Below are 17,718 nucleotides of genomic sequence, written 5' to 3' on the forward strand. Positions count from 1 at the left end.
AAGATTGCTTTAGTAGTTTAGAAAGATTGTTTTAGTAGTTGTTGCATTAGAAGAGCAAAGGTTTTTCGAGTTCGCTGTTGACGGCCTAGTTATGGCGAGGGACGCCTTTTGTGAGCCTCTAGCACCCCATTGTGGGAAGTCTTTTGTGCAAATAATTCAACCGTTGCTAAGGTGATCCAATCTCTACCGAAGTAATCCAATCTCTACGAAGGTAATGAATTCTCTATTCTAGTAATTCAATCTCTACTCTAGTGTTTTACCGATCTCTACGATTTTTGGTACTACACCCACTCCTTATGGTATCAGAGTCAAACCCATCATTTTGGAGGATGGAGCGCCTTTCTCAAATTATGTATAACGCATCTTCATCTTCTAGTCTTGTACGTTCTAATGCAGCTGTTAATATGTCACCTGTTATTTCAAAAACCCTTGCAAAAGAATATGATTACTTGTATGAAATAGAAGTCTTAGTCGAAAATCAAAAAATTGCATCTACCTATTTGCCACTCATAAATCCTTATTCCGCTTTTGCTAAAAGACAATTGTCTCCATGGTCTCAAATTTACTCTTTGGTCCAACAAAGGCCAAAGGTGTTAGGGAATATGTTGTTGCTTCTAAACTTGAACAACATCCTATTTATGCAACATAAGGAGGACAACTCATCACTTTGCAGATTCCTGAAGAGTTTTCAAAGCAATGGAAGAGTCACAGTTTCACTCACATACACTTTGAAGTTGTCCAGATAACATTAACTTATCATGAACGAAAAAGTCAACTAGTTATTGCAAGGATTTCTCTCCTTGATACAAGGTATCTTGAATACCAATATGATAATCTTGGCACAACTAAAGTTACTCTGAATGCAGGAACGGTCTTCGTGATTATGTTCCTGAATTTCAATATCTCTATATGATCCATATCTCACGAAGGCATTGAATATTCAAGTCTATATCCTAGTAGCCACGCTTGCTAAGGATGCCATTCAAGCAACTCTTCACTATCAGATTGCATGGAGAGTTCAGAATCATGTCATGGACCCCCCCCCCCGTGACGGTAATGCTTTGCTCATCAGTATTGATGTCACAAAAGTTACTACCCAATGCACCCAGATCCCCAGACAGATTTCAAAAGAAGAAATTGTAAAAATTCTTCAGATTCATGGGTGAAAAATTATGAAAAATTGAGAGAGCCCCCAGAACCCCGCACATCTACTGAGTCAACCATTATGAGAAAAAATGATCAAACTATCTTGATTAGTTTTGACCATTCTCACCTTAAAAAGCTAAACAAGACTACATTTTCTTTCCATATGATACAGAATGTACCACTTTCCCTATAGATATGATCCAAACTATTTCTTTGAACAGATAGATGGAATAATGTCCGACCATGATTTGACTGTGCACTTTGACACCGAAGGTAAAACTGTGTGGTGGTTCAAGGATCTTTTCACAGGTCACTGCCCATGGGATATTGAATGTTCTTGGCAAGAATTCCTTGAGGATCCAGTAGAATACTACTGGGTGCCCAAGAAAAACAAGAAGGCCGAAAATAAAAAGTGCAAATCATCTGCAAAATGCCTTCGAGAAAAGTATGAAAGAGACGACCCGTCAGTTGGCTCGTTCAGCCACTCAGGTAAGTATGAATACCTTGTCAGCTATAACCCTCAGGAATGACCAAAACTACCAGAAAAGATGTCAAGCCAATCACCCCTAGTTGGGAAAATGGCGAGGCAACTCCTTTGCCCAAAAATCCTGTAATACTAATGTATAGTCCTGTTAGCGCCGGCTATGCCCATGATTTTCCACCTCTTAAATATTTCAGTAAAGTTGGTGCAGATCATGGCCCCAAGATCTCCAAAAAGAAAGTTGTTTTACCCTCAGGAGAAAAGCCATAATCTAGTGATATTGAAGCAACAATCAATTGGTAGTCCAAAAATTCTATTTCTCAAAATAGAATCTTGAACAAAATTGATAGCACTGTTCAAAATGTTGCACACACTTAGAATAAAATGCTTGTCAGGGTAGAAAATATTGAGAAAAAGGTGGAACATGTTGTAGAGAAGTCTTCTCAGCATGCAAGACTCATCAAAGTCTTGGAGCACAAGTTAGCAAGTTTGCAGTACGATATTTGTCCACCGGGTACTTCTCTTTTCCATTTCTTGCAGTAGGAGTAGCAGAAAGAGATGATGTCTCTAAGAGAACAAATACACCTCTTGAAAAGTGATCACTTTGTTCCCTATAAATTCAGAAGTCCTCAGGTCACTTATCTTCCTCCCATAAGTACATTCTCATCCCAAAGTTATTCCCCTCCTCAGCTAGATTATCATTTTCAAGCTTTTCCTCTCCCCAAAGAAAAAGCCATATAGTTGCTCATAACTCATTTACTCAAGTTATTGAAGAACCCGAATTTGACATTGCAAAGGTAGTTTGGGAAAGAAAAGATGCACTTGCCGCTCAGAGACGCTCGAAAAAAAAAAGAGGTAGGAGAAATCTCAAAAAAAAATGCCAACCATGAGAACGTCATGATATATACCCTCCAAACCCCTAGACTCTATGTTGCCCAACTACAAAGTGATTCACATGAGGTAAGTACTTATTCCAATAGAGTATAGTTTAAGGTAAGTACTAATTCCTCCCAAGATTCTTCAGAAGAAGAACTTACTCCCATTTTCATGAATCAGCCCAGGGACCCAGAGGTCTCCGAAGTTGACAATGATCAAGATGGAATGACTGATAAGCCCATTCCAGAAAGGATATATGATTCTGTAACAGCCAAACATGTAGGTACTGGTTTTCATACCTTAACCTTAGATGATATAAAATTCTCAAGATGGCCTCAAAGAATCCAAGATTTCTACACTTGGATGGTGACCAAGAATGAGGCAGAGCGAGAAAAGTACGTAAGCCTATTCGAATTCACTTCTCACCTTTGGTGTATTCTTCGAGACTGGTGGAATTCACTTGGGTTGCAGGACAAAAAATATTTTCCTTACTTCCCAAAATTTTGCTTTTAACATTAGAATATTGCATAAAGTTTTCTGTGGCGATGCTGGACAAAGGCATGAAAAACTTCAAAGACAACTTTTTAAAATGAAGTGTCTATCTTTGGATAGAGATATCATTGACAAACATTTCAGAAAATGACAAAAATCTATTTCGAGTTGGGTGGGGATATCAATCTAAAACAAACATTTATTTCATCCCTACCAAAGATATTGGATGGTCGAACCATGACCATCATATAAGATAGATACCAGCCAATAACTGCTCCGAATATTGATTACATTAGGCAAGCCATTTTTATGCTCTTGATAATATCTGTGCAAAAAGATTTACTCTGAAACTGATAATGAAGAATGATCCAACACTTGATAGAGCTTGACGCATATCAGATTTAATCACAAGAAAGAAAGATTTCTCATTCCATGTGTCAAAGAAGAAATTCAAAAAGTTCAGGTTGCCAAAATTCTCAAACGACAAGTCCAGGTTCATAAGGAAAACAAAATACTTCAGAAGGAGAAGGCCGGAAAATGCAAGGAGAAATAGAGCATGTTTCATTTGTAATAAAATAGGACATTTTATGAGGAACTGCCCGCAGTCCAAGTAGTCTATTAGACTTCTCTCTAAAATTGCAGATTACACATGTGTTTATTTTAGTGAGGACGATGACCTTGAATCAGTTTTCTCGCTTGAACATTCTCTTTTCCCCGGATGTTTATAAGAAATACGGTGATGATCATAACCAATTTTCAGAACCAAAGCCAAAGGTGAAAGAAGCGATCCATAGCATCACGGTGATCCCGCAAGCAAAAATTGCAGTCTATGCATCCAAGTGGGATAAACCAACACATGCATAGCCTTCTTTGACACATGAGCAACCTCCTCACTCATTAATCCTACGGTCTTTCCAGATGAGTATTGGGTGCCATACTTTGAGAACTTCAACACAACCTCAAATGGAATACTGACCACAACTGTCATTACCAAGCACCCGATCACCATCGAATTCTTCCCAGGACTGAAGTACAAGACTAAATTGATTGGGTCAGATATCCCAGGTAAGGATTTGATTATTAGTCTTGACATTTACAGGATTTTACAGGACAAACTCCATATCAAAGCCAACGGGATAGCATTCAAAGAGCAATTCAAGTCATATTGTGCAGTCCCGAGATTGTTCCAGTTCACAGAAGAAGATCAAGTCAAGGAAATTGAAGCACAAATCACACAACACTCCTGTGCAGAATCTCACACTGAATTCTTAACCAAATGTGACAATCCTTTACGAAAAAATAAAGAGTTCTTCATCAAGCCGCCTTACAAGAAAAATGAGAATATCAATCCTACAAAGGCAAGTCACTCTTGTATGAATCCCGACCACCTTCAGCTTGCAAAGAAGGAATGCCAGGAACTAGTGGATTTTGATCTCATTGAGCCGCCTAATTCACAATGGGCGTGCGAAGCATTTTATGTTAACAAAAGAGCCGAGAAAACAAGAGGTAAATTGAGATTGGTAATCAATTACCGACCACTCAATCATTTTATTTTTGATGACAAGTTTCCCATCCCAAATAAGCTCACTCTTTTCTTTCAACTTGCCAAAGCAAAATATTTTTTTAAGTTTAATCTCAAATCAGGCTTTTGGCAATTGGGAATCCACCCGGATGATAGGGAAAAAACTAGTTTTCGCATTACCATTTTTAGCGAAAAGTCATGCATTTCGATTTAAAAGTTGCTCCATCTTTATTTCAAAAGGCCATGATAAAAGTATTTTAGCCCATCCTCAACACATCACTTGTATATATTGATGATATTTTACTATTCAGTGTACTTGGGAGTTGGGAGGAGCACACGAATTTGCTCAATTATTTTGTATCTTTAGTGCGAAAAAATGGCATCATGCTTTCAGCCAAAAAAATTATTTTTGAAAAAATAAAATTAATTTTTTGGGCATGCATTTTTTCCATGGAGAATGCACCCCAAGTCCTCCTATTTCTCAGGAACTTCTCAACTTCCTCTATACTGGTTTCACAACGAAACAAATCCAATAATTTTTGGAAATAATAAATTATATGAGAGATTTTATTCCTAATGTTTCTAAATATATTTCTTCTCTCACGAAAATGTTGAAGAAAAATGCACAGCCATGGGGCAAGGAACAAAATGATAGAGTGGAAAAAATAAAAGAGATGTCCCAAAGTGTCAAATTTTTGCACATTCCCTCCAATGGAAAGAAATTATTGCAGACAGATGCCAGTAATGAATATTGGAGCGCAATTTTGTTTGAGGAAGAAAATCATCAGAAAAAAATATGTGGTTACGCCAGTGGAAGATCCAAAGATGTTGAACAACACTATCATTCCATTTTCAATGAGATTCTTGCAATGAAAAATGGGATTAAAAAGTTTATTTTTTTCCTAATTCACTTAGAGTTTCTTATTGAGATGGATATGAAATCTTTTGCGAGAAAGATCCAGCTGAATCCAAAGGTCATTCCGAATCCACAAATTCTCAGATGGGCTTAGTGGTTCTCTCCGTACAAGTTTCAGGTCAAACACTTGAAAGGAAAATATAACGTTTTTGCTGATTTCCTTTTGAGGCCAAGTGAATTTTTCAATGGGTTTAAAAAAGGTTCCACCCCATGTGGTATCAGACACAGGAAGAAGAGGCTAGCATGCCAAATGTTCATGCTTTCCAAGGCCCCCAAGTCCCTCATCAATATCATCACATCACCCGCTGAAACTATTAGAATTTTCGGATCCTCTTGATCCATTCATCTTGTTAGGAAGCGGGAATTTTTATGAACTCCAAGTTTTCAGGGCAGGCATAATCCATCCGGAGTATCCATATTGCCAGGTTTTCACGGCATATGCTAGGAATTTTCCATATGAGCTCTTATGTTCTTTTAGTATCTATGTCATCAATACTATATTCTTACGGAGTTTAAATGTGATGACTTTCGGAATTTTAAAAATCTTGAACCCTACCTATAAATATTTTTGTTGTAGTTCAAACTTCAAAAATATTGGATTACCTTCGTAGAAATTGGATTACCTCAGTAGAGATTGGATCGCCTTAGCAGCGGTTGAATTATTCGCACAAAAGTCTTCCTACAATGGGAGTGCTGGAGGCTCACAAAAGGCATCCCTCGCCACAACTAGGCCGTCAACAGCAAATTATCCACCATGTACTTAAATAATTAGTAAGATTAGATTGTTGAATGTCCTATTACTTACTCCTACTTATAACTTTGAAAATTGAGATCATTCGTTGGGATTTTCACGTGCAAAGAAAATTCTTTTTTAAAGTTGAAATTTAATCCATTTTTTTAACAACAAAAATTTAGTTCCTTTCTCTTAACAGTATGATCACGATTTCTACGATAAAAATAAAAAAATTTGGATATTTTTTTATTCTTATCCGGTAAATCTATAATTGAACCAATAAAAATTAATAACCTACAAATCGATACCCCATAACCGATACTTATTGGTTTGGTTATCGATTTAACATATTTATAAATCGATAACTGATATGTCGAACCGATAATATTCATAACCGAACCGAAACTACCGATACCCACCACTAATGCAAGTTGTAGGTTCCAGTCTTATATAGGGTTCCCCTCTTGCTTTCCTTTCTTTAATTATCTACTTTTCCAAATGAATTCGAAATAATTAGATAACAAAATTATTACTACTTGCCAAGTCTCTATATCATACAATTTTAGGACCACCAATCATTGTTATAAAATAATAGAAAGATTTCTGAAAAATCTAATGAAGAAAAAGAAAGGACAGAGAGGAACACCACGTGTTTAAAATGATAGGCATAGACTCCACCACAGAGATTGATAACTTTGGCAGTATCTTAATTAGGAGCTTCACAATCTGTTCAAAGGTCAATACTTATTTATTCGGGTGTATATAACTTACTAGTGGGGGCGTAGAACGTCAATAAAGTTATACCGTTATCAGCAAGAAATAAATTTGTGTAGAAATAGAAATACAGAGCTATTACAAAAAAGTTATTTTCACTTCCAACTTATCATTTATTTCACAAAAGTTACTTATTTATTTTTCATCACTTAAAAGTCATTCAACTTTACTTTTGTAACTTAAAAGTCATTCTAGTTCAAAACTTATAAAATATCCAACAAAAAATATGACATGACATTACATTTAATTAAAAAATCTAACAATAATGCTACTTAAGCTTAAATAGACCATATTTAAGTTAGACTCATTTCTTCCTTAACCCGATTTGACCTATAACCAAAATGAGTTATTAATATTTGAACAATTAACCGGACTAACACTTTGATTTTGTGGTTAATATTTTGAACATTAGAAGGAAAAGAAGAGAACAATTAAAGAAGGAAAAGTGCTAGTCCGGGTATGATCCATCTAAGCTTATGTGGCACTATAATTAAATTTTTTAATTAAATTTAATATCATATCATATTTTTATAGGATATTTTATAGGTTTTGAACTAGAATGACTTTTAAGTTACAAAAGTAAAGTTGAGTGACTTTTAAGTGATGAAAAATAGATAAGTGACTTTTGTAAAATAAATGATAAGTTGGATGACCATCAGTGAAATTAACCCATTACAAAAATGTTACTCTTTCTAATCCTTTTATTTCTAATTCATTCATATGTTACCCAAAAACGTGTTGCTTTCCAGTAGCATCTGCTGATACATACCTGTAAATAATTAAGAGACATAATTTTAAACGTCATGTTGATAATTTAGAAGAAGCAAAAAGGATAAAACATGCATAGTATTGCTCAGTCTGTTTGTGTAGAAGGTATTTGCAGGAAATAATTTTGATATTGTACAAATGATTTTACTATTAAACACTTGTAAAACAGCAGTACCTAAGTAAAAAAGGAGTGATATCTGCTTTTGAGTTTTATCAATGTTTAGATTAGAATTACAAAATTGATTTTTTTTATACTTGCACATACTGGAACCGTTGACTGATCTGAATCCTTGTGATGAGGTGAAGCAAAAAATCACATTCTTCATTTAAAGAGGTTCGGTAGGTGTCAAGGGGCCGGGCCGGTTAGGGGTAGAGGAAAAGGGAACTGGCTGGGCCGGTTAGGGGTAGAGGAAAAGGGAACTGGCCGGTTCCGGTTATTTTTTACCAGGTTTACCGGTTCCGGGCTTCCCCGGTGCAAAATTTAACCGGAACGGTTCCAGGTCTAATGGGCCGGGCCGGGCTTAATTAAATTATTTTTCTAAATTTTATATAACAATCGTAATTATAAAAAAATAAAAAAATAGCCATTGAACCGGGCCGGACTGGTTAACCGATTCTCATGTGACTTGACCATAATGGGTCATACCGATCCGATTAACCGGTACCAAAAAACTACCCGGCACAGTCTTGTCACCGTCCCAACCCTGCCAGGCCCCTTACTACCGGGCCGGTCTAAAACGGCCAATCCCAAACCGGGCTAGCCCGGCCCGTTTGACAGCCATTATCTTGCTGTAGTCTCAAGTAAACATACTAAATTGCCGATGTCCCAAGTTTCCTTCTTTTGCAATATTGGAGTATTACAATGTAGTAACTTTGTATATGACCAACTAATGATAATATTCTAACAAACATCTTTTAGCTGATCACAAACCAAAATACTCTTTCATAGCTTTTTCCTGTATTCTTGTGTACATAAGGGTATAGTGACAATCCAAGGAATGAGAGAACGCTTAGAAGAGGGTTTAAAATTGTTATGACCTAATGTTTTTCTTATTAACAACAATGATTTAAAGTAAGAAAAGTTCAAACACCTTTTGGATGGAAGCTTGATTCTTTAAAATATTTTGTCGAGCATAAAGGAGTCTAGGAGAAAACCAAAATCAAAGATGAATGACAACGAAAATTGCCACAGTTTAATTTCGGAACACTATCTGAAAATAAAAGCAGAGCAAAGTAGGTAAAGAACCCAATTCGATGTTTCAAATTCAACAGGGTTAATTTTATACTTGGAAATTTGCTCTCCAATAATATTCTATGCAACCCTGTAAATAGCTTGTTTATACAAAATAGTTTGGCACAAGCTAGTTACTATGAAAAGAAAATTCAAAATACTTTTCATTTCTTGTCCAGATAAGGACTCGTGCTCAAGCAATTCATTGAGCCAGTCCAACTTCAGCGACACATAGAGAAAATAATTATATATACATAACTAAGCAACTCTAAAAATGCAGGTTAAACATGTAGCTGAATACGTACACGGTCATTATTCGTACAGTAAATCCAAACAAAAATTTCAGGAAGTAATTGCTGCAAGCTTTGAGAATATTGCTCGACCAATGGACGAATAACAGGGTCTTGATAGAGTAAAATAAAACCCATTAGTTGTTTTCAAAGGTGTTGATTGTGTAAAATAGAAAACATAATCTCTTGCCGCTGATAAACGTGCAGAAGTGACTTTTTTTTATCGACATTGAAAAGAAGAATCAGATTTTTGTATCATACTCAATAGGCAAAAAAGATTATATTTCCCAATATACCTAATATGTTTGTCATTGCAAGTGGTGATTCCCTATGGGAATCAAAAAGTCTTTACGTATAGTCTGTGGCCATTCATGTTTTCCTAACACATCTCATGACCAATCAAATTATCAGCAATACAGATAATAGTCAAGCATATGAATTAGATGCCTATAAGGCAACATCTTCTAGAATCACAAAGTTACCTCACCTGCTCCCCGGCCTAACCCCTCTTCCACTACCTTGGATTGGTGTTATCACAACAAACATGTTACCTATACCCAGTAAAGGATGCAAAATAGTTGTCATTACATTCTAAGATATCTCAGATCATAAATTTATTTTTCCTTAAGAAGATCATCAAATGGTATTACAGTTGGAATAGTTAAACCATACAACTTAGTTTTGGATTACTTAAAAGTTCAAACACTATGACACCAACTAATGATACACAAAGCCTAGGTACTGGAAAAGCCAAACTGAGCAATGCACAATGACAAGCATCAAGCAGGTATAGCAAGTCAAATTGATGCACACAGAAGAATGATTAGCTAATTTACACTATAGAAGGTCTGAGCAACTACCTGTCCACCGTATGCTAAATTATTCACAATCGATTCAACCGAAGGCTTCTGCATATTAGTAATTCAAGAAGAATAGCTAACGTTGATAAGGCTTTTGTTCTCAGTATTCATAAAGAAAAGTGCAGTTCCAATAAGGAGTTCGTGATCCAAGTTCAGCATTGAAATTGTTATCTGACTACTAATTCACCTGAGTTGTGGTCAGCAACATCACAAAGATATGTTGATTTTTTAAAATCTTTTTCAGCTTTAGTTTGCAGTCCTCGCCTAGCTGCTTTATATAATCTATATGTTTTACACAGTCAGAGGGAAGAAAATAAAATTTAATAAGACATCAAGAGTGCTATCTACTGGTGGTCATAGTAAAATTCCAGGGAAATAAGTACTCTATGTTCTGTTTGTCTTACAAAATCATTTCCTGAACTAAGGTGAAAACCTTTCAGTTGTTAAATTCCAAAAAGCTTATTTCATCAAAATTTTCGCACATAAATAGTACAGACGCTGGTGAGGATGAGAATTGCCTGATAAGGACCTGTTGGAATCAAGTCTTATTGCACTTTGATAGAGTTTAAATAGACGAAAATTAAGATTAAAGCATTAACGGATTGAAGACGCAAAGTAGAGAATGTAAGAAAATATCAGAAAAATGTGTACACGGGATAATAAGAGAGGGAAAGAGCAAAGGACCTCCGGAAGAATCGTATGTCTAAGACATCAGTCGCCTGCTTTCTTAATGATTTGATCGTAAACGATATTAGAGGTAGAATGATCGTCATGGCTAGTTGGTGTAGATGGTCGGATCAAAAATTTCACATAATTTGAACTCTTTGCTCTTGATAAGGCAACGTAAAGCTGACCGTGTGAAAATACAGGTTCCCGCAAATAAATTCCAACAAAATCTAAAGTTTGACCTTGTTCTTTTGTTTATAGTAAGCATAATCTAACAGGAAATTGCGTTCTTTTGAGCTGAACAGACGTTTTCTCATCTTGTGATGATAGTAATGGTATTCTTGGGATAAACACATGCATATTCTTAATTCTTGAAATCACCTAATGTGATCTTAGAGCTAATAGCATGACTTTTAAAATCACAACAGGTCAATCGCGTGCCATTACATAAACCTTCACATGGATTTAGAATTCGTAATAATATAATTGGACAATTCTCTTTTAAACATAATTTGTAAGGAGGCAAACTAGGAGGATTTAAAGTGTGTAGTGGATCTTCTTGTGTTTGATTGTTAAATTCAATAACCTCATCGGTGGAAATAAATATTTTTTATTTTCCTGCGAATCGATCAATAAGCTTGTCATTAATTTCATCAACGAAAATATTTGTTGTTGTCAAGATCACACGGAAATCTACACAGGATGAATTAGAATATAACGAATCCAAATTTGAATGTCGCTGTGAATAATTTATCAAGATATTCTCTTTCGGTTGTATAAGGAATAATCAAAGAATCTGGAATTTCAATCTTGTCCGCTGAATTGACTCGTTCTTGTCCAGTTCCAATTCTTAGCAAATAATCACAAAATGCAGGATCTGTTTTAGCTCTCATATTCTCATATAACTTTAATTTTTCAAGTAATGCTAGAATATAACAAACTTTCGCCAATGAAATCTTCTTCTTTTTTTCGTATCGCACAATAGGAAGAGTTTGTCTGAAATCACCTCCTAAAACTATAACTTTTCCACCAAATAATGCATTTGTATTCATCAGATCTTATAACAGTAGATCAAAAACTTCTAACATTCTTTTTTTGGCCATAGATACCTTATCCCACACAATCAATTTTGCATCTCGGATTAACCTTGCAAGTGAGCTTTCTTTGCTAATGTCGTCTTCACTAACAATAATAGATCTTTCAAAATGTATCTCTTTTGCTTCTTTTGCTGCCGTAGAAGGCCTAATAGTTTCTGGAATGAGTTCATATTCATTTATATCATGATCCATAGAATGTAAAATATCATTGATATGATTCAAAGCTTGATATCGAATTTCTCTTCTGTTAGTAATTTGTAACACTTTGTAGTCTTCGATCATTGATTCTTCAAATTGCTCCCATAATTTTCTGGGGTTGGCAGGGTTGCAACAGACCAATAATATAGCAAATAAATGCCTTAAACTATATGGCATTTGGTAACTTGCGGCTTCATACATACACTCTATCAAACTATTATCACAGTGTAACAATCCTCTTTTCTCTATGGACTCTGTGAAAGTACTACAAGGCTCTCCATTCACTGTCAAAAGATCCTTATATGATGTCGGTCCTCATACATGCATTAGTAGTAATCAAAGATAATATCGTTCTCCTTCTATTAGATGATATGTCACAATGCGGCCAACAACACAACGTTTTTATCTACGTGCCCAAAATTTGTCACTGGAGGACCACAAAAAGTATTTAGGAAATTCTTTATATAGTAAATTGAGCTCTTTAGCATCTTCATTAGTTTCATTCAACAACAACAACAATAACAATCTTACTAGTGTGGTTTGTGGAGGGTAGTGTGTACGCAGACCTTACCTATACTCTGGGTTAGAGGCTGTTTTCGATAGACTCTCGGCTCCCTCCCTCCAAGAACTCCCCACCTTGCTCTTGGGGTGACTCGAACTCACAACCTCTTGATTGGAAGTGGAGAGTGCTTACCACTAGAGCAACTCACTCTTGTCTAACAGTGTTTGGAGAAGAATTATGTTAACATTGTTTTTTGAATGATCGGATTATTCACAATTGTATGTATATCCACATTGCTCTTAAAAGAAATAAATTGTTGACCTTCAAGATGTAGTTGAAGACGATAAACGCATTTCACTTATTGGAAAACCAAAGAAACGCCAAACAACTTCTGGAGGTATACCCATCTAGCATATCGATATTCTTTTGTCTCATCTATTTCTGTGTTTGTATTATTATTTTGTACACATAATGCAATCTTATCATGTCCTTTATAAATGTATTTGTAGAGATATTTCATGACTTTGATGTCAGAGCAAACTTCAACATTTATATGACAATTGAATTTCCCAAGTAAATATGGATTGTACGGAACAACCTAGGAGTTATCTAAATATTGTTCTCTTACTTTCACAACTTCCCCTGTATTTCGTCTTCTATACACTTGATAAGAATCGTTTCCTTTTATTGTCTGATCGACAAATATTTTTGGATATTTGAACTTGCAATAACCCTTTTTTTTCATACAAGAATTTGTTGGGTCTAAACTATCGCAAGGACCGTGCATCATATGTTTAATGACAAGCTTACGCAAATCTGATTCTATCTTATCATCTGGTAATTCTGCTCTAATAATATCATCCTGCGCATCCGCTATCACAATTTGTGCTAATTACCTAGTATAATAAGAAAATGAGCATGGGGTAAACCTCATTTCTGAAACTCCACACTGTACATAAAAGAAACAACTTTTCCAAAGATATTTCGTTTTAATATATCCGTCTTCAGTTCTTCTATTTTAGCCCTGAACACTCGAGTAATCAAATCAGGTCTATCTTGTGCCTTGTCAGTTGACCACAGATGTTCTTTTATTTCAGTCCAAGATGGGCTACATGTCATAGTTATAAACAAATCAGGTTTTCTGAAATGTTGCACTAATGCAATAGCATCCATATAACGCTGACGCATATCTCTAGGACCTCCTATAAAACAATTTGGCAAAAAATTTTGTTTTCCAACATTAGAAGCATCTCGTTCACCAAGTCTTAGAATATCAAGAAGTCCTTGCAGTATACCCATTCTGAATAAATCTTGATTGAATGAAACAAAGTCTAATCTTTGTGTCTCTAATTTTATATATTCATCAACTGAATACTGCTGGAGTAATCTTCCTGTATGCAAAATTTCATCTTCATCATCATTTCTCATCTGAAGTTTGTAACAGTAGTATTCGCGAACTGGAACTGCATCTCTTTTGTGTTTTCCTTTTTGCAGATTTTGAGCTTCCATATCAAGATATCCATCAACATATGTGAAATTTTTTATATTCGGCAATTGTTCAAATTCAACCAGAGTACTACTTCTACGAATATATTTTGCTTTGGGGAACTTTTTAATACCACAATGCCACCCCCCTTGACCATATGGAAATAACAACGGGTACTGTAAAGGGTCATAGCATCCAAAATGGTAGTTTACTCTTTGTGTCCTGTCACTGTGAGTATAAATTTGAAGGTGCGGTGCATGAGTAGGAGAACCATCATTTTCATCAACCCATATTGCTGCAATTTCAGCAGTAGTAGGTAAATTATATAAACGTTGATCCAATCCAGCATCACTTTTCAGTGCTATATGAAAGTTTTGCAAGTGTCTGCCAAGGATCATAGAAATATTGAGTACGGATTATCCTTTAGTATGTCCATCAATTCTTTCAATGTTGATGCATTTAATTTGTCTGAACAGGCCATTCTATTTCCAAGCTCATTTGCATTATCATAAAAGTATAGTTGCAAATTTCTTAGTCTTTTTTCTCTGGGATACAAATCATCTATCAAATGATACATCTGTCCTTGAACTCTGAACGTATAGATACTACGGTTTCTCTTGGCTAAATCTTTATCATAACTGACACCAAGTGATGTAAAATCAAACAGATTATTATATGTTCTAATATACGTTCGGAAATGCTTGGATCCTGCATTGTTTCCCATATATAAATTTTTCAGTTTAGCTGGTATTGGAAGAGAGCTTAACTTCAATGTACCACTGCTACAACAAAATGCAGTTCTAGGTGTGTAACAACTACAATTGCTATAACAGGCAAACAAAACTGTCAAAAAACGAAATTTGACTAGTACATTACAATCTTGTCATTATATGTTTAATTTTCACACGGAATTTTAATCATTTTTTGAGCTGCCTCGTAAAGAGTATTTTTACGGGACAAAGAGCTTATAGTACGAAGTAATATTTGTTTGTATAAATAATCGTTGTAGTTTAATGCTTAATTATTGCTGAAATGCAATTATCTTTGTCCTATAATTTATCTAATTCTCAACGTTTAAAGACAAGTTCTTGAATTCCCTCTATGATTTGTTAGCTTCTGCTACATCACTTCTAGTTGCTCTCCTCCATAAACCGAACAAAGGGAAGGAAATTTCCTGTTTAATTTTCTCTTGCTTTCGTCCATTATAGCAAACAAGATGTCAATTCAACCAAACGCATAAATAATCATGCGATTGTTTAGACTTATGTGAGGATTTTTTACACTATGAGTATAGATTTAACATATGATAGAATGTTAGTTATATTTATAAAGATTTAATTGTAATTATTTTTATATAGGACTTGAATATTGCAGAAGTGTCAAATGGTAGGGTTGGACTGATTTGGACGGGTTAAAAGGAGCTTAGTCAATAAAGACCCGTCCAAAAACTAAAATGGGCTGGATCAAGATGGACTAAAATTATGGTCATAGCCCAACCCACCCAACTCTTACCAAGCTTTAATTATTTATGTGTTTTCTTATAATTTTTTAATAACCAAATAAGATATTTTTTTTCTTTCTTATGGTCATATATAACATATTAAACAAAAAAGAATTATTTTAAAGATATTTTAGCAAAGTTGCTTATGGATCAATTTGGGTTAAAAATCAGTCCAACTTTAGATGGGCTCACATGAGTTGGGTCAAGATGGGCTGGGTTCAACAATGTAAAAATAGCACGGGCTAGCCAGTTTTCGGACTGGTAATTGAAAAATAGCTAGCGTTTGCAAAGTCATTGAAAAATAGCTAATATTTTTCTACAACACGAAAAGTTCCAGCCTAATATACTGGAGATTGGTGCACCTGTGTATAAACTTCCAGCATTTTATGCTGGAACTCCAGCACACGGAAAGTTCCAGTATAATATACTGGAGATTGGAGCACATGTTTATGAACTTCCAGCATATTATGCTGGACCAGTATATTATGCTAGAACTCCAGTATATTATGATGGAGTTCCAGCATAATGTACTGGAACTCCAGTATATTATGCTGGAAGTTCACATGTAAAAAGATTGAACTTCAGTATATTATGCTAGAATATTTTTCGGATTTTGAACAGTGTTTTCGTTCAGATTTATCTTTACATGAAAAGTGGCTAAATTTCGAATACTTTTGAAACTGTAGCTATTTTTTAATTACCACATGTAAATCTGACTATTTTTTAATTTCACCTTTCAATAATGGGCTGGTCAATGAGCAGCCTAACCTTGGGCGGGTTAGGCGGCGCTGAATGCGTTTGGGCTTAAATTGCCTCCCTACTTGATTGTATAAATACCTTTTATGTTGTGAGGTGCACATAACTTAATTATTTCATGAAATATGCATAGAATCCTTACTTAAGGAAACTAGAAAGAACAACACTTTCTACTACTGATGGACATACATAGTACTCCTATGACTTAATTAGACAGCCATTACTAAAGTTAAATTCCATAGCTGAAAAAGTTAAAGAACTAATTAAGCTCGCAATAACATGGCATTGACAGAAAGAATCATCAAAAGACAATAGCAAAGTAGTTGCCAAGAATTTCCAAAACAAAGAAACAAAAATAACAACTTTGAATAAAAAGAAACAAACACATTACATGCTAGCACATTGTTAGCCAGTGCCTCCAAGAACACCCTTGAGTTTCTTGATTTGAGCTTCGTCAAGAAATGTTGTAGCCTCAACCAACTTAGTAGACAAATCGTTGGCAAACAACGCGAAATCGGTTATCTGAAGGCCAGGACTGGAGCTGCTAAAGAACACATAAGCTACAGAAGTATAACCAGCTGCATTCACTTGAAAATGCAACAAACCTTGTGGAAATACCATAAGTTCACCTTTCTTTAGTGTCTTTAAGTAAACAGTGTTTGCTGAGGAAACAAAAGCCGCAGTAATCGATCCCTGGACGACGAGCAAGACTTCAGAAGCACCAGGGTGAGTGTGAAATGGGACTACACCACCAGAGGCTAAGTCGAGACGTGCTGCAGAGAGACCGAGACCATTTAAGCCGGGGAATTGAGCTGCAAATGCTGGTGTTACTGATGCTTTGATTATATTTGATGTGTTTCCTGCTGCACTTAGGCCAGAGAAAACGAAATCGTTTACTGTGACTTTTGTAGCAGTTTTGCAAGAATAGCCTGCAGGGGATTCTGGTCCTTTTAGGTCTGCTACACAGAAATCTTGTACAGCAGCATTGCTGCTTGATATCAGGAGAGCAAAAAGAAAGAGGAGTTTGAACATTTTCACTAGCTAGGAATGAGTTGTATGTGAAAATCTGTTATCAAAACTTCTTGGAATAATGTATATATAGGGAGTCAAGTGAGTGAATGACTGACTGAAAGGGAGCTTTGGTGTAACTGGTAAAGTTGCTGACATGTAACCTCTAGGAGGTCACGGGTTCGAGCTGTGGAAACAGCCTCTTGCAGAAATGCAGGGTAAGGCTGCGCACAATAGACCCTTGTGGTCCGGCCCTTTTCTAGACCCTTCGCATAGCGGGAGTTTGGTGCACCGGGCTGCCATTTTTAAGTGAGTGAGTGAGTGAAATTTTTGGACATTACAGAGGAAGGTGCTACTTGATTTTAGATAGGAAACGATAACCACTAATTGCGTGATATGGCCTTTCATGAAAGTT

At 35.6% G+C, this 17,718-nt stretch overlaps 1 protein-coding gene across 1 annotated transcript; it reads right to left on the reverse strand.

The window, feature by feature from the left end:
• Nucleotides 1–16,500: 16,500 nt before the first annotated feature.
• On the reverse strand, nt 16,501–17,376 carry LOC107781399 (auxin-binding protein ABP19a). The gene has a single exon (XM_016602094.2). It carries the CDS (start codon nt 17,325–17,327, stop codon nt 16,701–16,703), a length of 627 nt encoding a protein of 208 aa, XP_016457580.1. The 5' UTR covers nt 17,328–17,376; the 3' UTR covers nt 16,501–16,700.
• Between the last annotated feature and the right edge of the window lie 342 nt (nt 17,377–17,718).

The sequence above is a fragment of the Nicotiana tabacum genome, chromosome 15 (assembly GCF_000715075.1).
Source record: "Nicotiana tabacum cultivar K326 chromosome 15, ASM71507v2, whole genome shotgun sequence".
Lineage (NCBI taxonomy): Eukaryota > Viridiplantae > Streptophyta > Magnoliopsida > Solanales > Solanaceae > Nicotiana > Nicotiana tabacum.

Bases quoted from the DNA above. Each gene is read 5' to 3' on its own strand.
- LOC107781399 (XM_016602094.2), bottom strand. From the start codon at position 17,327: ATGTTCAAACTCCTCTTTCTTTTTGCTCTCCTGATATCAAGCAGCAAT.